General features: G+C 42.1%; 1 protein-coding gene across 5 annotated transcripts in view; it reads right to left on the reverse strand.

Moving 5' to 3' along the window:
* Ankrd44 (ankyrin repeat domain 44) overlaps window positions 1-25,581 on the reverse strand; it is a 287,691-nt gene that overhangs the window by 101,919 nt on the left and 160,191 nt on the right. For all 5 annotated transcript variants that reach the window (XR_015628537.1, NM_001191807.5, XM_087565278.1 and 2 more), the window contains 4 exon segments: window positions 24,596-24,738; window positions 23,252-23,464; window positions 11,286-11,364; window positions 640-754 (listed from right to left, as the gene is read on the reverse strand). Coding sequence is in view for 4 of the 5 variants with exons in the window: in NM_001191807.5 (NP_001178736.3) it covers window positions 640-754; window positions 11,286-11,364; window positions 23,252-23,464; window positions 24,596-24,738 (550 nt within the window). In the remaining variant the exon portion in view is untranslated.

Genomic DNA, 25,581 nt, shown 5'->3' on the forward strand with positions numbered 1-25,581 from the left:
TCTCCTTTAAAAGGAGGCCTGTTTTCCTCTAAAATTCTGATTTACTGTCTTTGATGGGTCTTCGTCATAAGTGAGGTTTGAGACCAACAAGATTATGAGCTCTTCGAAGATGCAGGCAGGTCGCTGCTCATGAATCCCCCTAAGAACTCAGCCCCATACCCAGAGAGATGCTTTTGACATTTGTGTGGCATTAAGTGCAAAGCAAAGTCATACCACACATTTCCTCCTGTGGCAGATGTCCCCTTGTGGCAGATGGACTCGATTGTACACTACAATTCTATTTTTAAGACTGAGCAAAAACTCCGAGTAAATTTGAATTTGCCTAGCTATCTTTCCTCCTTGACAGTGGATGTCGAAACAAAAAAAAGAGACACTAGAAGGCAAAGCTAAAAAAAACAGAAGTCCGACGTTTCCTCAGAGAAACCCAGCAGAACAGACCTCATTCTGATACAGCTGAAAGCGAGTGCTGCCTCCTGGGCTGTGTCATTAAAGTGCCTTCCTTGATCTCAGATGTAATCTGTGCTTAGCATAATGGCACATTTACCCTGGATAAATGGGTGCCCTGTGCTGTGTGACAGCCTCCCTTGTCAGCGCTCCCACGTGTGGCAGTTAGACCACTGCGTTTTCCCAGTGACCTACTTGGCTGTGTCAGCTCCGCTAGTTATTAGGGTGTTAATCAGGAGCTCGTGACCATATCTTGCAGCCACATGGAGAGGTGTGTTGCCATCCTTATCCACACAGTCGATTTCACCTCCTGAAAGAGATTTTAAGACAGCATCAAGCAAGGCTGACTTGGGTACCACATCCTGCCAGCCACCTGGGAGCACCAACTATTGATATCCTTTCTACCCAGTGTGCGTCTCTACTCTGCAGTATAAAAATGACAGTGACAGAGATGACTCACTATCCAAAACTTAGCAGTGCCATGTCTGCAGAAAGAGAGGTCTATCAGAAACGTCTCTGAAAAATCTATTCTGTCTCAAGAACCTAAAACCTTCTGGCTCTGACTGAAGAATACAATCAGATTCCGTAAAATACAACTCAGGAGACTTACGGAAATTACCTCACCCAGACCAAATGAGACACAGCAGCCCAGAAAAGATTTGTGTAGTGTGGTGACCTAGCTTAAAACATGAGTGGGTAAAATGAGAAAAAGTGTGAATTAAAAGCTGAAAATGCCAGTATTTATTAAAAATCTCACCGTAGTGACCTATAATCCTTTCATATAAAGTTTTCATTTTCTCATTTTATTTTGCACTGTTTTCTCCGACTTTTATTTCACGCTTCCCTTTCTTGTGTTTGTATGGATACAACAGGTGTGGGTGTAGTTTGTGATCGGAAGAACTGTTTAAAATAGATTAGATATTGTGGCATTCCACCTGTATAGATGTTTCCCTTAAGAGCAAAGTATTCTCAAACACAAATAGATCTCCTTCTCCTACTGAAGAAAACAAACACTGTTATAATTTTTTGTAATATGTGGTGCAGACAGCATTTTCTTCCACTGCCTTCCAAATGGGCTTTGTAGCTATTTTCCTTTATAAGTCTGGACTTTGCAGACCCTGATGGCATCTCTTTCATATCTTACTTTGCATTTTGTTTATTTAACCCCTTCATGCCATTGCTATCATAGGAAACTAAGCCAAGCTTGTAGGATATCCTAAGTCGACACCTTGTCGGTGTAGGACCTAAGTTGACACCTTGTCTGGCGGTTTCCTCATTAGGGTCCCACTAACCCTGTTGGAAGGATTCTCTGGGGCAGATGGGGACCTCCCCTGGCTCCTCCCTAGCATACACGCTGGCTGCGTTGTTCTGATGCCAAGGCTGGGATGCAGTATTGTGTGCAATGGGCACAGGGCTCAGGGTGGAATGATGATGCTACTGACGGGGCTTGTGTAATATTTGTGAACAGTTGTGTAGCACTTGGAATTCCAGCACTAGTGAGTACAATCAATGGTACCGAACTATTAATTCTTTTTTAATTCACTAATGTTTAATTTTACACGCACTGGTATTTTGCCTGCCTGTGTGTAAATGAGGTTACTGGACCACCTGGAACTGGAGTTACAGATGGTTGTGAGCTGCCATGTGGGTGCTGGGCATTGAACCTGGGTCCTCTGGAAGAGTAGACGGTGTTTTTAACCACGGAGTCAACTCTCCAGCCCCAAACTATTAATTCTTTAGAAATAGCTACAATGGGGATGTTTCTGTTTTATGTATTTTACTTCAGTAAAAAAAGAAAACCACTTGAGTACTTAAGATGGCACCTACCGACACATCCTATAAGCTGTGTGAATTTGTGGTTTAATAAGCCATTTGAAACAAAACTTTCCCACAATGATTTCCCTCATACAAGGAGCGCTTTATGTAAAGCTATCTGACTACTGTGTGCTTGTGCTAGTGCCTTGATAGATAGCTGGTAATTTGATTCCGTTTTAAATTTTTAAGTAGATTCAATTTAATGTGTTTTATTCATATTAAAATATTTATACTTCACAAATCAAAATTATGTATTTTTAAAAGCCTCACGCTTAGGCGGTGTCTCAGTTGGCATAATGGTTGCCAGTTGGTTCCCATTACCTATGAGATGCTGGGCACTGTGGCCCTCACTTGCAGTCGCAGCACTAATGAGGCAGAGACAGGGCTCACTGGCCAGCAACTGAGCCTAATTAGCAAATTCTAACCCCCAGTGAGAAACCCTGCCTCAAAAACTCAAGGTAGATGGTTCCTGAAGAAGACACTTGTGGCTCACCTGTGGCCTCCATTGTTAGTGCACATGAGTGTGCTCGTGTTTGTGCAGTGTGTATGCTTGTGCTGTGTGCATGCTTTTGTCTCTCTCTCTGTGTGTGTGTGTGTGTGTGTGTGTGTGTGTGTGTGTGTGTGTGTGTGTAGCCTCCCTATACTAACCATTTTCATTAGTTTTAGCATATGCTTCCTGTGTTTCTCTGACAGTGTGTTTGCTGACGATATCCTGGAACTCTAGTTGAGTGGTCGCTTCTTGAGGACAGCCTTAATATTATGCAGTTGTGTTGTCCCTCCTGCCTGGACGAACTATCTTAGCAGACTCCTAGCCTATGGATTGGGTTGTAAGCAGCATTTTGCTATTACCAGGAACACTGATGGGAAGACTCCCATGTGTCTGTATATTATGTATAATTGTTAAGCAGATGGGCATGTGTTTTTGTTGGGTTTTGCTTTGCCAACTCTCTCTCTGTAGTGCTGGGTAACTTGACCCTCACTGCATGAGTGTGCCTCTTCTCCACAGACTCGGGCGTTTGAATAGCTGCCCTCTGATGACTGAGAACCAGCATCCCCGTGGGACTTTCATCTGCATTCAACTTATTATGAAGGAAGTGGAGCATCATCTTCTGTATCAAGGGACATTTGTTTATCTTATCTGAAAGCATTTTTCATGACTTTTGCCCATTGTTCTAAACTTGTGTGTCTGTGTGTGGGCTTTCATTCATTGATCTTCAAAGGCTCTAAAGACTTTGGGGGGGAGTGGACTGTGTATTTACCAGGAATACATGCTAGAAATATTTTATCTAAGTCTTCCTTTGTCTTTGTCTTTGTTTATGGTGTTTTCATTCAGTTAAAAGATAGTAAGTAAACCTTTCCCTTTATTGCATTTGTGTTGCAAGAAGAAGGGCTTTCTGTACAGTCTGGTAGCAAAGAATTAACCCATTCGTTACTGTGCCGGAAGCATCTGTTAGGTTGGCACGGCTTGCCCATTTGATGCTTATTTTAGTGGATATAATGTAAGTTGTCTAACTAAATAAATGTTCCCCAAAGGCCTGAAAGAATTTGTCTAAGGAAAAGGCTCAAACAATTCAAAAGGACAGAAGTAGATTAGTGGTTGCCAGGGTCTGGGGAGGGAGACTGGAGAATGAATGCTAATGAGAATGTGGTTCATCCCAGGAATAATAAGAATGTTCTAGAGTTACAGTGGTGATAGTTGTGTAACCTTGAGAAAACACTCAAAGCCATTGAATTGCATATGATTTCAATCTCAACTTAAAAAAATGATTAAAAATGGTTGCTCAGACCTGTAATCGCAGGACTCAGGAGGCTACGGCAGATGAGTGGTGAGTTCAAGGCTATCCTGAGTTACATGGTGAGTTTTATCCTGGCCTCAGCTACATAGCAAGACCTCATTTCATAAATAAGGAAGGAAGGAAGGAAGGAAGGAAGGAAGGAAGGAAGGAAGGAAAAGAAGGAAAGGAGAGAGAAAGGACGAAAGAAAGAAAGAAAGAAAGAAAGAAAGAAAGAAAGAAAGAAAGAAAGACAGACAGACAGAAAGGGAAAACGTAGAAACCAGAAGAAAGATATAGGAGATGAGAGGGTGAAGCCAAGCAGGGAGGACGGCAGGATCATGATGGGTGCTTGCACTCACGTAAACAAATATACTCATTAAACACACTTCAAAATATAAATATCCAGTGTGTTAGAGGAGGGATGAGTCATTCTAAAGTATTAGCTTTTGGTTATGGTGTTTAGAAATAAATCTCTATCATTATGAGAATCTGTACATTATTGAGCTATTGAACCATGCTCATAGATAACAGTTATAGAGTATATCTCAGTGAAGGACGAGGCTTGACCAAATAGTTACCTCACTCACCAGTACTGCCAAAATGAAAACCAAAATCACCAGTCCACCAAGTCCCATCACCTTTGACCTTGTTTTCATTATTAATTATATCAATATATTGATATATTCATTTTCACAAGATATACTAATATATCTGTACACACACTAGACACATGCACACTGTATTTGCCAAAATAAGAAATGCAAATATATGAATGAATGAATGAATAAATGAATGACTTTGATCAAGTTGTAAAGATATATTTTGTTCTAAACAATGTATTATTGATAAAGATGATCAAAGAAAACACAAAAAAAGAGAAAAGAAGTTATTCTTAAATGTACTGATTATATAAGCTAGTATTAGTGTTCTGGAACCTTTTCTTCCATTTTTGTGAATATGTGTATATATATATATATGTGCATCTAGACATAACTGTGTGCATGTGTGTGCATATCTATGCATGGGCATTTGCATGTGTATATGTGGAGTATATGTAGAATTTTCCATGGCTGAACTCATGTAGTGTAGAAATACTCGTTTCTTGCATTCTCCCTTAATGCTACCTTATAAATACTTCCGTGTGTTATTTTTTCACTAATATAACTGTAAATGACTATATAATATCTGCAATTTGGAGTATTTACTTAACCAGTCCCCAGTCACTAGACTTAAGAAGCTCTTTCCAGATTTTTGCTATTAAGAAAAACAGAAGAGTAAACATCTCTCTGAGAACACTTCCCCCTGCAGCTCACTTCCTAGCAGCACTGTTAGACATACAACTGCTGGATCAAAAGTCTGCACCTTGTAAAGACTCTGGATAAGCAGTAGAAAAACAGCTTCTGAGAAAGGCTGTGCTGGTTCACCTCCCTGTGAAGTGTTCTCAAGCATTACCTCAGAGTCTTTCTGGCCAGGCTCCAGTGTCTTGTGATAAAAATATTACACACACCCCCCCCCCCCCCGCCCAAACATCTGCACATCTCTTCATTCCAACAAGCCGGTGGATCCTACCTTGGCTCATCCCAACCAAAATATCACCAAGGTTGTTCTTTCAGGAAGTAATATTTTTACTGGATAAGTATATTATTAAAATATGGTCATTAACAACAATCTTTATGGCAAAATACTAAAAGTGTGTGGACCTTGTGAAGGAGGTCACAAACTGTGCTCGTCACAGAAATATCTGAGGGACTTCCCTCTGTCTAAGAGACTCGTGTGCCTCGATCTTGACTTGAAGAAATCAATTTGCTGCCGATGGGTCTGTGCACATGCGGTTAACAAGTTAACACTGTTTTCAAATGCTAACTCCTCTTGCCTTTGACCAAGGCAGAGAACTATCAAAGGCGGCCTGAATCCAGCACTGCTCTCTACTCAAATCTGTGTCTCTCTGCTGTGGTATTCATTTTTATAATGAATTATTCAAACAAAACACTATGATAATTCCTATTAACACGATAATTATATATTTTCTATAAAATATAGAATATATATGTATATATATGTATGTATATGCATATATATTTCTAAAATTTTACCAAAATGCCAATATAAATTCTGATTAGGGAGATCTTTCAATGATTCATTTTGGTTTGCAGTAAATGTATAGTTATTTTGTAATAACGAAAATGATAAAGTTAACTTAATCACTGTGAGCATCTAGGGACTAGAGAAATATCTCACTGTGACCTGATTTTAGAGGCTTCCATTTAAATCATTTCTATGGCTTGATAGTATTTGGGGCAGCCATTGGGCCCCCATGGCTACCCAGCATAGTTCAGGGTGTATATATCTGTGTAAGGACCTAAGCTATGGTCTGCCTGAAACGCTCAGCCTCGGAACTGAGCTAGGAAAGTGGGGAAGGTGACGCATCGACTTTAGAGAAGCCTCTATTCTGGACATCACTACACAGCCGTGCTTGCTTCCGAGCTGAGCACCGCTAAGGGCTTCTGAAGACCAGCTCATGCCTAGGTTTACCACCCTCAGATGTGTCAAAAACTGAGAAGAGAAAGAAGACGATGCAACTATCAGAAAGGTAGGAAACCACTTTTGTCTGAGTCTAAAAGGTTACCCGTTGATGCTGTCTTGTTATAAGTCAGTTAAAAGGCACGCGAAGATAATTAACATATGTATATGCTTTTGCTGTCATTTCAAATATATTTTAGGGGCGCACCATAGCAAGAGAGACTTTGCATTTGTATCTGAAAATACGTTTCTATTAAAATAAATCCTCTGGATGGGTGAGTTTTTAGTTTATCAGCCCTCTACAGACATTTCCACTTGAAAAACTTTAAGCCTTTCATGGAGTATACATTAAATTATACATTAAATATCTTTTTACCCTTCATCTGAAGGCTACAAGTTAAACTCGGCAAACTGATCATTACTAATCAGTGAGTAAAATAAGCTTTCAGCGCATTAAAGGTGTGCACAGTGTGTTCAAAGGGACTGTCCGCATTCATCTGAAATTAGCTTTTCATTCCACAGACCAGAATGGTCGTCTGCAGTTGCTTCAGAAGGACTGTGAACCAAAAGGCCAAAAGCTCATATTGCGTCATCACAGGCTAGTACTTGTAGAAGCTTTGGAATAAAGAGAGCCTGTACCGGAAGAGTCTAAGGCAGTCTCGCTTATGTAACTTGCTGGACAGCCTGAGGCAGCTGCCTCATGCCAATAGCTGGACCAAATGCCTGATTCCACACAGTGCCTCTTCAGGAGTTCCCATTCCTCTCTTGCTGTGACAGGGGGGCTTGTATCAAGAAGCAATGTGATTTGAGCCCAAGTACACTTTGTTTTTTAACTAGAATAGGAGAATTATGGGTTTGTGTGAGTGACTGCCTTCCTGAAGTTGAAAGATGCTGGAGGAGGCAGGTTTTCGTAGACGGAATAGCCCCAGCTGGAGAGCAGAACGAGACGGGTGCTCACGGAGGTGGAACATTTAAGCCGTCTAACAAATGAAAACACATCGGACATTGCCCAGTGGTGCAGACAACTGTGTCCCCTTGTGATAGAGCCTTCCAGATCCCACACAGCAGTTGATGTGAGTGGTGAGGCGCTCTGGAGACTGACACCAGGCCTGGGAATGAGCCTCTGGGGAAGCAGGGTCTTAACAGGAGCAGGATTTTTTTTTTCAGAAAGGACGAAATAAACAGGAAGAAAGAAAATAACTTCCTCTGCTCCCTAAGAGCATTTCTAAAATGCCCAGAAAGGTCAAATGGAAGAACTGACAGTTCTCGTGAATGTAATAAAAGCAGAAAGAAAGAAAAAAAAAAAAAACACAGAGTTGTCTGTCTATGGGGACAACTCTCCCTTCTCCCTCTCCCTCTCCCTCTCCCTCCCCCTCTCCCTCTCCCTCTCCCTCTCCTTCTCCCTTTTCCTCATCCTCCCCCTTCCCCTTCCTCTCCCCCTCCCCCTCTCCCCCTTTCTGTCCCTCCTCCTCTCCCTCCCCTTCTCTCTCTCAAATATAGGCACCACTTAAACTGGATCAAATCCAAACTTGAGAGAAAATCTTCGACTATGGTTGTTCCTCTGGGGAGATGTATGTGTACAGATGTCGGACGAGAAGCTGCTCTCTAACACTAGACTGTGCTCTAATCCCTGACCCCACATGCTGCTCAGAAGACCCACTGCCACTGACTGCCTCACTGTGAGGTTGATGAGAGCACCCCTTCCTCCTGGGATGGCAAGGAGGAAAAATATGGGATATATGTCCAAGAGCCTGGCACAGAATGAACATTTAGTCAATGTTAGCTTTATCATTACATGTGTCAGCCTCTGTATTACATCAGCTCAGGCCTGAGGGACCTAGGCCACCTATAAGCCATACGGCCAGTCAATGGTGGGGTAAACTTTAAGATGCAGGGTTCTTTAAAACAGAAGCTAAGACTCTCAGCTCTTGTCCTAACCTGAAAGTGCATCAGACTCCAAGTCTGACTAATGGAGAAGTCAAGGCAGTCAACAGCCCCGGGTGTGACATAAGCACAGTAGGACGGAGAGAGAGGCTGGGCCAAAATGAGCGGGAGGAGATGTGCGTGTGATCTAGCAAATGGACAGACGAGTTCAGAAGGCAGCTCATATGGTGTTTTTCTCTGTAAATGTTCTCGGGGCTGAAGACCCAGCCCAGTAGTTAAGAACACCACAGTTCTTGCAGAAGACAGAGTTTATTTCCTAGCATCTATGTGTCTGCACACATCAGTCTGTCACTCCAATTCCAAGGAATCTGATAATCTGATCTTTTATGAGTGCTGGGAATATGCATAGTGCAATACGTACATGCAGGTAAAACATTCATACACACGATTTTTAAAAATTCTTTTTAAAAACAACTGTCTTCTCTCCACCTTATCTCTGCCACTGGAGGGTGATCCTGAAGTGGCCACTTCCCATAGCCAGGCAGGACTCCCAGTGGAGGGATGAGGACAGCAATCCATCCACAAAACCTCCCATCCAAAATGTGTCCTGCCTACAAGATGTGCGGGGACAAAGATAAACAGAGACAGAGGGAATGGCCAACCAATGACTGCCCCAAATTGAGACCCATCCCATGGGCAGGAACCAATCCCTGACACTATTAATGATACTGTTAGGCTTGCAGACAGGAGCCTAGCATAACTGTCCTCTGAGAGGCTCTACCCAGCAGCAAATAGAAAGAGATGCAGAAACTCAGAGCCAAACATTACATGGAGCTCAGGAAGTCAAGAGTCAGGTAAGGACTGAGAGACCAGAAGAAGACAGGGACTTCATAGGATACAGAGTCCATTAACCTAGATCCTTGGGGGCTCCCAAAGACTGAACCACCAACCAAAGAGTGAATGTGGGCTGAATCTAGCACTCCCCCATCATGTGTAGAAGACATGCAGCTTGGTCTTCATGGGGTCCCCCAACAACTGAAGCAGGAACTGCCCATGACTCTGTTGCCTGCCTGTGGATCTCATTTCCCTAAGTGGCCGCCTTGCCTGGTCTCAGTTAAAGAGGATATGCCTACCCCTGTGGTGACTTGTCATGCAGGGGGGAGGGTTTGGAGGGCTGGAGGTGCAGGTGGAATGGGGGATTGATACTCAGGGGCACCTCTCCCTTTTCAGAGGAGAAGGGGAGGAGGAATAAGGGAAGGATATGTGTGCAGGGGAGGGGGGGTACTTGGAGGAAAGGAGGGGACTGGCATTTGAATGTAAAGTGAATGTTTAAAAGATGAAAAATGAAAAAAGTAAAACTTTTTATTCCATATAGCTAAAGTCCACTGGTTAAACTCACATCAGGAAAAAAAAATTCAAGGGGCTGGGGAGATGGCTCAGTGAGTAAGAGCCCTTGCTCTGCAAGTGGGAGAGAGGACTTAAGTTCAAATCCCCAGCATCCACATAAAAAACTGGATGTGTACAGAACCCCAGCGCTGGGAGAAAGGAAAATTCCCATAAGTTAAGCCTCATTCATTTTGAGGGGAATAGAAACTTTCCGAAAAGCTGGTGAGAAATATAATAGGGTAAGAAAAGAACTCAAAGAGGAGAAACATTTATTTTATGCCTGTCAAAACGGGTGTCTGTGGCTCCTACTGAAGGTTAGGCATACTGGGCATCGTGCAGTGACTTTCCACTCGGCCTTCCTCGACTCACTGGAAGCTTGTTCAGCTGGCTTTTCCCACACAGCTTCACCTACATGGTTGTAAAGTCCCGTGCACTACTGTGGATGTTTGCTTTCTGAGAGGCATTGTCAGTGCACGGTTCTCTATATAGATGCCACGTTTGGTTTGTTGGTTGGTTGGTTGGTTGGTTGGTTGGTTGGTTGGTTGGTTGGTTGGTTGGTTTTGGTTTTGGTTTTATGACTTGAGTACCTAAGTTACATCTCAGTGCCACTACCTTTCCATGTTGCCCAAAATTCTTATATTTACGAAACAGAGAAATCCAAGAAAAGTCACTCACATTAGAATTTAGAGTTTGAGTTTACTGAACATAGTTTAGGCTTACCAGATTGGCCAGGAATGTCATCATAAATGCATAAATGCATGATGCAAACCTGTGTTTTGCTGGTTTTGTTTTCAGATCGTCTCTATGGCTTGCTCAGATCATATAAGCTGTGTTGTCAGAGTTAACACACTCACCATCGCCCTAAGAGTAACAGAAGCTGTGACAAGGAATGAGACTACAGGGTCTCCAAGACAGTCTGGTGATGTTCAAGTACACTCGGGTTGAATGCCTGGAAAACTACTGTGTTCCATGGCTCCCCGATCACTCACACTCTCTTGCCTGTATTTTCTTTACAGACTTACCTGCTCAAACCCTGAGTTTCCCACCTCACGTTTTTCTACCTTTGTCTGAATAGTTTGATGACCTTAAGCTTGGAGAACTTTACTGGGTCAACGATCTAAAATAACTCAGATCAGCCGACTGACAGTGCACGCAATGAATGCTTAGCATTATTAAAAGTGAATCACCCCAGTAGCTAAACCTGTCCATCTCTCCCAAGAGGCAAGCATCCATGTTTTCACCTGTCTGGGGACTGACTACATCGTTTTGTGTTCTCCCCACTAATGGGGGACCCTGAGGATATGGGTTCGGTGAGCACTCAGCAACCCTGTAAAGCCTCGTGGAAACCATGCTTGTTAAAGTCCAAACACAGCCTCGATTTTCATGCAGCTGGTTCAAACCAATTCAATCAGTCTGAAAAACAGTTCAAAACCTCAAGCACCACCGTAGCGTGCATCTTACCATTCTGAATGAGGGTTTGTGACCGTGTGAACCGCCCATGGACAGCCGTCATGTGCAGAGGACTTTTGCCATCCTTACTCTAGAAAAGGAGAGAGGAGAAACAAAGTCATGAGCCATATCATAGATCTGTATCATCACCATGAAAACTGCTCTCCATGCCCTGGGAACACCAATTTCATTTTTTTTTGTTTTAAACGTATGGTCAAAAATTACAAAGAAAAGATAAATTTGAAATAAAAAGGTAGAATCTAAGAGGCAGAGGATGGGGAGGAATGGGACAAATGTTTCCTAAATTCAAGAGGGCAGATACACTCAGGGCTCACGCAGCTCCTGCTGCCTGCTGCTTCCACGGGACCAACCCAGTAAGCATTCCAACACTGATGGGGCGGGGCAGTGGGGTTATTGATCACTGATGGCTGCTAATGGAAGGGCAGTCAGTTTTATTTAGGAGTGTGATCTCTAGTAGGCTGAACTTGCTCCAGTGAATGGTCCCATACCCATGCATACATAGTGGGGATATTTGGGGATATCCTCTATGGAGAGAGCAGTTAGATTTGATCAAAATATATTGTATATGTGCATGAAATTCTCAAAAATAAAAATATTATATAAAAGATGCAACATATAATAAGACTTGTCCAGTTACTACATAATATCATATCATTAAAATTTTTAAATTTTGTTACTATTATTATCTGTGTGTGTGCGTGTGCACGTGTGCAATGGTGGGAAGCAGGGGGCAGGGATAGTGTTCATGTGGAAGTAGAAGATGGCTTTGTAGAGTCCATTCTCCTCTTCCAGCTCTCCATGGGCTCCAGGGATCAAACTCAGGTCACAGGCTCACACATTTACCTTTATCTGCTGAACTATCTCACCAGCCACCTTGTCTTTAAATTAAATCTTAAGAGATGTGATCATTTAGAATGTTCTCTTCTCCCTTGCTGTCAACTGACAACATCTCCTGAGGTGTTTAACTCAGTCTAGAAAGGTGAGCTATCGTGAACTTGCATGGGCCTGTTTGACCTACAGCAACTCTCAAAACTAAGGGGAAACTGTACACCATTCCCTGCATTTTATTGGTAGGTAGTAAATGTGGGCTGAGTTTACATGTGTCTTACTCAAGACACAAAAGTTAGGAAACGTCCTAAAACAGACAGAACATAGAAAATGTACAGAACTTACCTACTGACTGTTATCATACCAAAGACAAGATTCCCACAGTTAATTAAGAAATGAAAAGTGCATCTGAAAGAAACGGATTCTGGGACAAAAAGATGACCAAAGGAGCAGGTAAACAGACACTCCCTCAGCCACAACAGCTCCTCCACAGGGCATTCCTGAGCTTGGCATCATGTGGAGCTGTTCATATTCAGTAGAAACTGCCTCAGAGCTTCAATGTAGCTCCTTTTCTGGGCTACAATATGCAGTATGAAACCCTGGAGGTATGATGGGAGGGCAGCAGCATGCAGGTAAGCAGTGTGCAGGTAAGCAGTGTGCAGATAAGTACAAACACTCTGTGGTGGGCTGCTGATGAGTGATGTTCAGTGTGGGGAGGGAACTTGTTAAAGGCATTTTAAACTTATGATAGGTTTGAACCTATGACAAAAGTTCCCATATCTTCATTCAAGCATTGCTTTTTAATCTTATTACATTTCACTTAACGTATTTAATGTATATGCATGTAGAAGTCAGAGGATACCTTGAGCAAGCCAGTTCTCATCTTCTATCGTGTGTTATCCAAAGTTCTAACTCAGGTCCTTGGTAGCAGGAGCCTTGACTTGTCGAGCCAGCTTACTGGCCCTCAGGCATTTTTAAAATGTTTGTCACTGATATTTTTCTAAGTATCCGTAGAAATTTCTTTCAAGTGCAGGTTAAAAAAATGAGATGTTACACATGAATGTTCAATCTTGTGATAAAGTTTAAACATCTATGCTTTAAAGTGGTTTTTAAAATCCCCAATTGAAAGCAAATAATCCTTAAATAGGTATCTCTTAGAGGAGACCCACCCCGGCCCAGGGTGTTAATTGGTGACGTGAATTCCGTGCCCTAGCTCATACCTTACCAACATGGCACGGGCATCATCACCTCAAGCTCACACAGTGCAGCGGACTGTTCGGAGCCACGGTTAAGAGGCCTTAGACTATGGGCGCTGCTATTCTTGCTGCATCTTGTTCTTTCCCATTTGTTTGTTTTTTTAGCTCTATTATATCCTGTAAGTGTTCCTTTGAAGAAAGGAATGTAGTTACACAAAGTCTGTGCCAACAAGAGTTAATCGCAGTGGTAACTACATCCCAATTGAAGAAACAAACAATATCATTAAAATTTTTCTTCAGTAGATGGGAGGGAAGATAATAGGACCCATATAATATATTCACATGGCCTGAATCAGCAAACATCGAGAAAGGATAGAAGACTGACACCTTTTAAAGGAAGAGTCAGTGGGAGAACAACATTTGCCTGAAGCGCTGACCTTGACACACTCATGGATGTTTCTAAAGACACATAACTCCAGAGCCTGGGCTGGAGTGGAGACAGTCCCAATAACTCTAATACCTGGGAACCACTCTGCAAACAATACAGACACACACACACACACACACACACACACACACACACACACACACACAAAAGCACGCACGCGCGCGCACACACACACTTACTTACACCCATCAAGTAACAAGACTCATGGACTGAGAAGGTGGGAACTTCAGAGTTAGCACTGACTTATCCATAGGTGGTGCTGTTTCTTTAAATTTGCTTCAGTATTTGCTCTTAGATTTAATATAAAACTGTAAATAATTATGATCTAATTAAATGTATATAAAGCTATAAATACTTTGTGTTTAGGAAATATCTTGATAAATATTGAGGCAGGCACTTTCCCACGCCTGGAAAAGAGTGTGAAGGCGCTCAGGATCGCTCACTCGGCAGCTGTCTACAGTGCCGCTGAGAGGCAGAGCAGGAACAGGTAGTGCCTAGCATGCAGACTGCCAAGTCAGTCCTGAGTGGAAGACAGCAGCCACCATGCTCTGCCCTGCGGGAGAGTCTGGGTCTCTGGTGAAAGGACAGAGAAGCAGGGATGACCACAGCGGATAAAATGCAAAGATGGGGGGTTGGGGATTTAGCTCAGCGGTAGAGCGTATGACTAGGAAGCGCAAGGCCCTGGGTTCGGTCCCCAGCTCCGAAAAAAAGAACAAAAAAAAAAAAAAAAAAAAGCAAAGATGGGCTGCTTGGTGGGGATGGTGCTCTCTTCAGATCTACCCGCACAGACGTTTGCCTTTGCTCATCCACTAATGAGACAAGGCAATAGCCAGCTGTCCTAGGTGTCATGGCTGCCATTTGGAGGCCACTTTGCTTACATGGTATGGATGTAGAGAGTACTCAGTCTTTCAAATAAAAAAACCTGACAACCAAGGACATTCAAAGGGCAATCGGTGTTCCTTAAGTCTTTAACATTTAGAACTCGATATTCAAGCTGATACTAGACATTCTGCTACATTTCATTTTGTGCCAGAAAAACTCTTCACATTGGGACCTGGTTGCTACTGTCCCTGATACTGTAAACAAGGGTGATACTACCTGTGTACCCAGGACAATTGTGCTCAATCCTCCTATTTGTTCAGGACTTTGCTTTTATGGAAAAAAAAATACTTTTCTTAATGCCTAGTCTCTCTCCAATTTCCTGGGTATGTTTTTCCCATCAGATTTAAGACTTTGAAATTTTTGTTTTGAGAATTCACTTAAACAAGAATCCCTTTAGTTAAGTATGGTCAAGCCCTGAGTCATAAGAGGAAATTGGCAAGAATTAAGATTACTTTGTGACAACTACTAGTACTTTTTGCAGAGTAGAATCCAATAGAATATGTAAGTTGTCTTGCCCATCATGTTTCCCGGGAGTCCATTCATCCTTTCTTCTAATCAGAATCTTCCTGTGCTCACTCTCAAACATCCCAAAGCTTCCCCCCTAAACAGCACTGCTGCTCCCTGGAGACAGGACGTGCTCTGTGGCCTGGGGCATCCTAGAGTCACGAGTCAGTGCCCCATCACAAGGCAATAAGGTTGCTATGGGATCACACTAAGTCAGGATAGAGGTGTCATTATGTGAGCTCAGGTACCCAAGAAGGATTCCTAAGTCAGTAGGAGAGTATCTAAAAGCCATGTGTAGTTCAGCTTGTGTTGTTTTTAATGATTCAAATCCAAAAGATGACATGTGTGGACTCAAACGTTCACTTCCTCTTTACTTCTTTCCTTTACTTCTCCAAAACTCCAAAGTCATGTTTCTTCTGCTGCCCCCCCAACCTGTTCCAGTTTGTGATAAACTCCATTTTATAACTTAGCCTGGAACATATAGACGAGGGAACTGGCCCACTCAGCAGATGCAGCAGGCTCCAGTCTCCTAACTATGATTGCTCCAAAGGTCCCTGGACAGCGAGAGGACCAGACTAAACGTTAGTGACCAGGATTGGGCAGCAACCGGAGACATTGTCTGTCCTTCCCACTGTGGCTTTGTATATAGTTCCTTCTAAGTCGGGGTACTTATAAAAAAAATGCATTGAGATGCTACAGAATGTATAATCTGTAATAAAAAGAAAAATTACACATTTTTCTTAACTGCAGATTACGAGTGAATCTTCAATAAATTTTAAATAAATTAACCTGTCTTTATTATTTATCCAAGTTCAATGGCTAAAAGTCAAAGCTAAGGGAAACGAGATGAACCTAGTGGGACTCGTGAAGATGTCACTCAGGGTTTCATGAGGATAGAGAAGACCCACATGGACACTGATGGAGCTGGCTGCACTGCAATGTGCTGTTTCTCTCAAACTTGAAAAAACTCTAAAAAAACCCGTCTAATATCCACAAACATTTTCAAAATTTACAAGCAACATAGTACAACTCTAACTACAGATCTACCTCCTGAGTCAGACAGGAAGGCATATTTAAAGGAAGGCAGTGGGTTCGTTTAGAATGTACACTGAACCTTGAAGGAGGATCTGGAGGTAATTACACACTCAGACCAGATAGACACAGGAGATAAAGAGAGGCCGGGAAGGCTAGACATGCATTCAAAGCCCTGCTCCCGGAAAGGAGGTAAAGATAAATACATCTACATTTTTTATTGGATATTTTCTTTATTTACATTTCAAATGTTAGCCCCTTTCCCAGTTTCCCCTCCAGAAACACGCTATCCCATACCCCTCCCCTGCTTCATTGAGGGTGTTCCTCCAATCACTCGCCTGTTCCCTCCCTCCTCCCACCCTGTATTCCCCTACACTGGAGAAACAAGCCTACACAGGAACAGGGGCATCTCCTCCCATTAACGCCCAACAAGGCCATCCTCTGCTAATATGCAGCTGGAGTCCCTCTTTGGTGGTTTAGTCCTTGGGAGCTCCAGTTGGTTGATATTGTTGTTCTTCCTAAGGGTTGAAAAACCCTTCAGCTCCTTCAGTCCTTTCTCTAACTCCTCCATTGGAGACCCTGTGCCCAGTCCAATGGTTGGCTGCAAGCATCTGCCTCTATATTTGTCAGGCTCTGTCAGAGTGTCTCAGGAGACAGCTATATCAGGTTCCAGTCAGCAAGCACTTCTTGGCATCTGACATAGTGTCTGGGTTTGGTGTCTGTATATGGGATGGACCCCAAGGTGGGGCAGTCTCTGAATGGCCTTTCCTTCAGTCTCTGCTCCACACTTTGTCTCCATATATCCTCCCTTGAGTACGTTGTTCCCCGTTCTAAGAAGGACTTTAGCATCAATACTTTGGTCCTCCTTCTCCTTCAGCTTCATATGGTCTGTGAATTGTATCTTGGGTATTCCAAGCTTTTGGGCTAATATCTACTATCAGTGAGTGCATACCATGTGTGTTCTTTTGTGATTGTGTTACCTCACTCCGTTTGATATTTTCTAGTTCCATCCATTTGCCTAATAAATTCATGAAGTCATTGTTTTTCTAGTTGAGTAGAACTCCATTGTGTACCACATTTTCTGTATCCATTCCTCTGTTGAAGGACATCTGGGTTCTTTCCAGGTTCTGGCTATTATAAATAAGGCTGCTATGAACATAGTCGAGCATGTGCCCTTGTTATATGTTGGAACATCATTTGAGTATATGCCCAGGAGTGGTATAGCTGGGTCTTAGGTAGTACTACATCCAATTTTGGGGGGAACCGTCAGAATGATTTCCAGAGTGGTTGTCCCAGCTTGCAATACCACTGACAATGAAGGAGTGTTCTTCTTTCTCCACATCCTCGCCAGCATCTGCTGTCACCTGAGCTTTTGATCTACCCATTCTGACTGTTTGAGGTGGAATCTCAGGGTTGTTTTGATTAGCATTTCCCTGAGGACTAAGGATGTTGAACATTTCTTTAGGTGCTTCTCGGCCATTTGATATTCCTTACCTGAGAATTCTTTGTTTAGTTCTATACTCCATTTTTAAGAGGGCTATTTCATTCTTTTGAGTTCTTAGCCCTCTATTGGATGTAGGATTGGTAAAGATCTTTTCCCAATCTGTTGGTTGCTATTTTGTCATATTGATAGTGTCCTTTGCCTTACAGAAGTTTTGCAATTTATGAAGTCCTATTTGTTTATTCTTGATCTTAGAGCATAAGTCATTGGTGTTGTGTTCAGGAAATTTTCCCCTGTGCCTATGTGTCTGAGGTTGTTCCCCACTTTCTCTTCTATTAGTTTCAGTGTATCTGGTTTCCTGTAGAGGTCTTTGATCCACTTGGACTTGAGCTATGTATGTACAAAGAGATATGAATGTGTTGATTTGTATTCTTCTACATGCTGAACTCCAGTTAAACCAGCACCATTTGTTGAAAATGCTGTCTTTTTTCCATTGGATGGTTTTAGCACCTTTGTCAAAGATCAAGTGACCATAGGTGTGTAGGTTCATTTCTGGATCTTCAATTCTATTCCATTGATCTACCTGCCTGTCTCTGTTCCAATACCATGCAGTTTTTAATTACGATTGCTCTGTAATTCAGCTTGAGGTCAGGGATGGTGATTCCCCACAGAAATTCTTTTATTGTTGGGAATAGTTTTCACTATCCTGGGTTTTTGTTATTCCATATGAATTTGCAAGTTGCTCTTTCTAACTCTAAGAAGAATTGAGTTGGAATTTTGATGAGGATTGCATTGAATCTGTAGATTGCTTTTGGCAAGATGACCATTTTTACTATATTAATACTACCAATCCATGAGCATGGATTTTCTGAGATCTTCAATTTCTGTCTTCAGAGACTTGAAGTTCTTGTCATACAGATCTTTCACTTGCTTGATTAGAGTCACACCAAGGTATTTTATATCATTTGTGACTATTGTGAAAGGTGTAGTTTCCCTAATTTCTTTCTCAGTCTGTTTATCCTTTCAGTAGACAAAGGCTACTAATTTGTTTGAGTTAATTTTATATCCAGCCACTCTGCTGAAGTTGTTTATCAGCTGAAGGAGATCTCTGGTGGAATTTTGGGGTAACTTAAGTATACTATCAAATCATCTGAAAATAGCGATATTTTGACTTCTTCGTTTCCAATTTGTATCCCTTTGAGCTCCTTTTGTTATCTAATTGCTCGGGCGAGAATTTCTAGTACTATAGTGAGTAGGTTGGAAGAGAGTGGGCAGCCTTGTCAGTCCCTGATTTTAGTGGAATTGCTTCAAGTTTCTCTCCATTTAGTTTGATGTTGGCTGCTGATATGCTGTATATTGCTTTTACTGTGTTTAGGTATGGGCCTTGAATTCCTGATCTTTCCCAGACTTTTACTATGAAGGGGTATTGAATTTTGTCAAATGCTTTCTTAGCATCTAATGAGATGACCAAGTGGTTTTTTTCTTTGATTTCATTTTTATAGTGGGTTACTTTGATGAATTTCCATATATTAAACCATTCCTGCATCCATGGAGTAGAGTCTACTTGATCGTGATAGATGACTGTTTTTATGTGCTCTTAGATTCAGTTTGCAAGGATCTTATTGAGTATTTTTGCATTGATATTCATAAGTAAAATTGGTCTGAGGTTCTCTTTCATTGTTGGGTCTTTGTGTGATTTAGGTATAAGTGTAATGTGACTTCATAGAACAAATTGGGTAGTGTTCCTTCTGTTTCTACTTTGTTGAATAGTTTGAAGAGTATTGGTATTAGGTCTTCTTTGAAGGTCTGATAGAAGTCTCACTAAACCCATCTGGTCCTTGGCATTTTTGTGGTTGGGTTACTGCTTGTATTTCTTTAGAGGTTATGGGACTGTTTAGATGGTTTATCTGGTCCTGAATTAACTTTGGTACCAGGTATCTGTCTATAAATTTATCAATTTTATCCAGATTTTCCAGTTTGGTTGAATATAGAATTTTGTAGTAGGATCTGATGATTTTTTGGATTTCCTTAGTTTCTGTTGTTATCGCTTTTCATTTCTAATTTTGTTAATTTGGATACTGTCTCTGTTCACTCTGGTTAGTCTGGCAACTCAAAGGAAAAAATCTACCAAGATGGACTCTCAATTCTGAATATCTATGCTCCAAATGCAAGGGCACCCACACTTATAAAAGAAACTTTACTAAAGTTCAAAGCACACATTATACCTCACACGATAATAGTGGGAGACTTTGATGCCCCATTCTCAGCAATGAACAGATCATGGAAACAGAAACTAAACAGAGACATAGAGAAACTAGCAGAAGTTATGAACCAAATGGATTTAATGGATATCTATAGAACATTTCATCCTAAAATAAAAGAATATACCTTGTTCTTAACACCTCATGGTACCTTCTCCAAAACTAACCATATAATCAATCACAAAACAGGCCTCAACACATACAAGAAGATTGAAATAATTCCATACATCCTATCAGATCACCATGAGCTAAGGTTGGTCTATAATAACAACAAAAACAACAGAAAGCCCATACACATATGGAAGCTCAACAATGCTCTACTCAGTGATAACTTGGACAAGGAAGAAATAAAGAAATTAAAGACTTTTTTGGAATTAAATGAAAATTAAGGCACAACATACCCAAACTTATGGGATACAATGAAAACAGTGCTAAGAGAAAAACTCTGAGTGCCTCTGAAAAGAAACTGGAGAGAGCATACAATAGCAGCTTAATAGCACATCTGAAAGCTCTAGAACAAAAAGAAGCAAATACAACCAAGAGAAGTAAAGGGTAGGAAATCATCAAACTTAGGTTTGAAATTAACCAAGTAGAAACAAAAAGAATTATACAATGAATCAACAAAACCAGGAGCTGGTTCTTTGAGAAAATCAACAAGACAGATATCTATGGTTTTTAACATCTTATTTCTTACATCCTACTTATGATTAATAACCCATAAGAAGAAAATAAGCATCAATACTAAGTATATGTGTATTTATTCTTGTATATTTACAAAAAATATGTATTTTTTGTATATGGACATGTGTGCCTAAGTTTATATGTGTGTGCTACATGTGTATGTGCAGATGCCTACAGATAACAGAAGATTGCACTGGGTACTCTGAAACTGGAGTCATGGGTGGTTTTAAACCCCCTGGATTTATGTACTAGAAACCAAAACCAAGTACTTTGCAAGACTGTCAAGAGCTATTGACTGCTGAGCCATTTCTCCAGCTCCTCTAGTCCATGGGAAAGGAGACAGGCTGACCACATAACCCCTACAGGGCACATCCATTATCTGATTTGAGCACTGGGCAGCCAATTGGAAGAAGCAGGCAGGCAGGCTGAAGGAGGTGTGTTTGGGCATCAAAGCACTAGGGTGCATTTTGTGGGGTGTGGGGAATATTAGACAACTCGTGAGTTAACTAAGTGGACGGTCACAAAGATACTGCTTTTATCTAATGCCCATTATCCTCCTTAGTTTTAAAGACCCACTAATGCTCTCGTGAGCTTCTTGTGTCTCCTTGGTCTCCTCCTTGCTTTAATGCCTTCTCACCTCTTCCTGAGACCCTGTATGGGCTCCATATATAGAATGTGGGGCTCTGAATCACTATTCATTGGTTCTATTTTTCTCTTTCCACAAGCCTCAGACCTTCATGAAGATATTACACTCCTTCAGTTCTTTCTACCCTTTCCTAACTCTTTCTCATCCTGTGCTCTGTGTCTTTTTTCTCCTCCAGTCTTCCCTCAGCCTCTCCAGTCATACTGTTATATACTCTCTCCTTGGATGGCAACCAACCCTTCCTGTCACCTTTATGTGACTGAAGCAATCTAAGAACTATTTTTTCATATCTTTATTGCCCTTCTATGCTAAAACATCACATTTTCTACCACTGTGTCCCCAACCTGGCTCAACATGAGTTTCTCAAAACTTAGACACAGAACCTGTGAGATGGCTCAGTGGGTAAGGAAGGGTATTCACTGCCAACTCAGGGTACTCAAGTTCGATTCTCATAACCCACATAATACAAGAAGAGAACTAACTCCTTGCAAGTTGTCCTCTGACACCCACATGCATGTGTGCTATAGCACATATACTGTACCCACACACAAAATAAATAAGAGTCAGCTTGCCTCCTATGCCACTCTAGCTCCTGCCATCCTCTTAGTGAATGGGAACAATATCAAGTGCTTACTGTATGACAGCTCTGAGCTGTACAATTAGGTATGACAACCGTGCTTAATCTTCACAACATGCCCACGAAGAAGATGCTATTATTTCCCTTATTTTACAAGACATAGGTCATTTTTAGTTAAGGCAGTCTGGCCTCAGAACAAAGATGTGTCCATTCTATAGTGTCACGCCCCTTCCAAGATTCCATTCCTCATCTTCAGGTCCTACCCCTTGTCTTGCCAACCTTTGATAATTCTCCCTCCGATAGGCTTCTCCCTTGAGTGGCCCCTCCCACTCCTCATTGGCCCCTCCCACTCCTCGGCCTGACTCATTACCTACCTCAGTTTCACTAACTGCCAGTTATTTTGAAGCCATCCCATTTGTAGGTCTGCTGTAGCTACCTTTCTTCCTCCTCAGAATGAAAAATGCTTTCTTTTGAATTTAAAAATAACATGGCCACAGAACAGAGAGACTGTAAGAAAAACTGTAAAATATCTAATGGTAAATAGAGGTTCTAAAATATCTTGAATTAAACTTAGTCCTGAAATTAAACTTTTGAAACCATGACTTTTCAACATAGACACGGAAGATCCTGAAACTGTGCTCTAAGGGTCCCGAATGCAAGCAGGAAGGAAAAGTCACCAATTCGCACACAGCTTCTCTTATCCACGGCTCGTGCACACTATTCTCTGTTGGGAATGCCCTCTCCCGAATTATTTCTGTGGCTCCTCTCAAATACTCTGCTCAAAAACAAACTCCTTTCTTTTTTTTAATCCCCAAACAATAGACAAGCCAATATGTGCGTCATCTACTTCGCAAAGTTTTACTCCTCTTCTTCTCTTGGCACTCATCACGTTTTGCCTCAAGTGCCTGAGTGGGTTTTATCTCCTGTATTGTGAATCAGTAATGGCCAGGGATCTCATCTCATGTTTGGATTTTCCTCTGCTGTCAAACTAAGAGCAGGGCAGTCCTTAAGCAACTCCGTGGCTGATGGAGTGCTCGCCACTATCTGGTCAATGATCCTTCACCAAAGAACAGCTTGCTGAAGAAAACCATTTGAAGGGCATGCTGGGATTGGGAACAGTCATGAGTTAGTCCTTCCTCTGTCTTCTCAGCAGCTCTCCCCGCTCAGCTAACTGTGCTATACTAAAATATAGGCTGAGTTAGCGCCTTCAAGGCCTGATATTCATCCTGGAGCATTCATTAATCCACAAAGGAGATACGACTGGAGACTTGGTGCCTGCCTACATGCTGATACCATCATGCCCAGAGAGGCAACCTAGCTGTTTCCATAGCATTTCCATCCAGGATAAGGCTACGTGAATCGAAGCGCTTCCGATTCAGGAAAACACAGCAAAACTGACAGTAGTTAGGTTGGCTCAAAGGCTCGGTGCAAAGGTGTTTAAGGCAGAGAGATGGAGTGTCATACCTGAATGTTCACATCGGCCCCATTGTTGACTAACAGTTCCAGACACAGAGCACCGTGAGTAGACGCCGCTGCAAAGTGCAGAGGGGTGAAGCCACTGTTGTTAGGCTGGTTCACGTTAGCGCCGTAGTCGATCAGCTCATTAACGACAGCATCCTGGCCATTGTAGCAGGCAATGTGAAGTGCTGTGTTTCCATAGACATTGATTTCATCAATCTGCAAAGCACCCAACAAGGGAAATTAAAATCACTGAAGCCAATTTACTCCATTCGCCACAAAGGCGAGAGAAAAGAAATATCCACCTATCAATGTAATTATTCAGAGCTCACTTGCTCCCCAATGGGTTATCCTGAGAACGCCTGTATCCTCAACCCCCTGCCCTCCTGGGGAAAAAGAATCAAAATTGAATATGATCCCCCCCCCAAAAAAACATAGCCCAAGGTTATTAGAGGCTTCAGCCTGTGGAGGGGTTTATCCAGACGGAGACGGATAAATACAGTGGAAAGCAAAGAGACTTTCGCAATGCTAGAGAAGTAAAGGACAAACCCCAACTCAGGGCTTGGGAACTGTGACCATGAAGAGAGAAGACGGGTAGCAAGACAGTGGCTTGTGGGCCCTGTGCCCTTGAGTCAGGCTCAGAATCAATTCTGCCTTCACGCTGGAGCCTGACACCTCAGGAGCGAATCTTCCTGCAGAGCTGAGGTGTGTTATAGTCCATGGCTCCCTGTTCTTTCCCAGACCTGCTCAAGGATCTGGATGTTAGCATCTTGGTTTCAGACCACACTTGACTCTCCTTTCCTCCAGGGGTAAGACGCCCTGAGCATTACTGCTCCCAGGTGAAGAAGAAGAGGGCTGGCCGACAGTTCAAGCTCACCATCGCCGTTCCTTACTCAACCCCCACCATCCATTTACTCCCCCCTGCTGTGAGCCTCACCTTCCAAGGTGCAATTCTGACTAGGCCTTTAAAATGACTGATCATTACATATTACACCAAATATAAATGTTAGCCGGGAGGTGGCGGTGCATGAGGCCAGCCTGGTCTACAGAGCAAGTTCTGGGACAGCCAGGGTTACAAAGAAACTCTGCCTCAAAAAACTAAAACCAAAATTAAAACCAAAACCAAAAAAAAAAAAAAAGGAAGCAAAGATAAATGTTTATATATTTCTCTCTGTCTATAGTCTGCTTCTGGTTTCCTGCTATCAGCTCACATAAACTAAGAAACACATGATTTAAGGAAATAAGGTTTTCTCCACTTCGATAAAAATGCAAACGGGATTTCCCTTCAGAGAGGAAGAAAACCCAGACAGAAAAACATGAACTGGCAGCGATATAGGCATCAGCGCTTACCTCCACCCCCAGGTTCAGGAGATGTTTGACAACATTGATCTGCCCATTGGAGGCTGCAGCGTGCAGTGGGGTATAGCCCTTCTTATCCTTGCAGGTCACTTCTGCGCCATGGTTAATGAGCAGTGCCACAACATCCAGGTGGCCTTGACAAATAAAGCAGAAAAACACAGTTAACCTTTCTAAGACAATGTGACAACTCATCGCACGCAGAAGATCATCAGTAGCTGTTTTTACCACCAGTATTTTCTTGATCCATTTATTAAGGGAGGAAAAAAGCTGCCTCATGGGAAATAATCAGTGAGCATTTATTGAGCACCTACTATGTACCAAGCATCATATAAACCCCACGGGAAGAAGAAGAAAGATGATTCACTATATAAGACTCGGATGAGATGTAGCAAAGGTGGTGGCTGCTCACCATGGTAACGAACAAGAACAAGATGCTGACAACAGAATAGTAGCCCTGCTTTTTAAAAGTTGTATGGGGGTCGAGTGTGCGATCCCAGCATTTGGGAGAGAAGGCAAGCGGGTTACAAGTTCAGCAGCAGCACGGGCTACAGACTGAATTCCCAAGCAGCCTAGATGACTGAGCAAGGGCCTCAAAACAGACGAGGCAAGAGCAGGAAGGGCTGTGTTAAAATGAAAACGATTACCATTCTCATCAAAAAGGCCTAGCAGTAAAAATGTAGTTTAAAAAAACCAATTTTTTAAAACATCAGAATACTTACAGATTATTGTTAAATCTGAAATTAATGTTGCCTTGCTAGGTTTTAATCCATAAAAAGGCAATTTCTTATGTTTCCATGAAAATAACTCCCAGAAAGTGTTCACTAACTAGAAAGCCTTCCTAACCTCGGCTTTTGTGGGCGTTTGAACTCTGTTCCCTAGTTCAGTACGATCCATGTGCTTGGCCTTTATTTTATAATCGAAGACGATTCAAATCTTAAGTTCACTGCTATAAATGTAGCGGGTAACTGAGGGCAGGA

This window comes from Rattus norvegicus, chromosome 9, assembly GCF_021556685.1.
Source record: "Rattus norvegicus strain SHRSP/BbbUtx chromosome 9, alternate assembly SHRSP_T2T, whole genome shotgun sequence".
Classification (NCBI taxonomy): domain Eukaryota; kingdom Metazoa; phylum Chordata; class Mammalia; order Rodentia; family Muridae; genus Rattus; species Rattus norvegicus.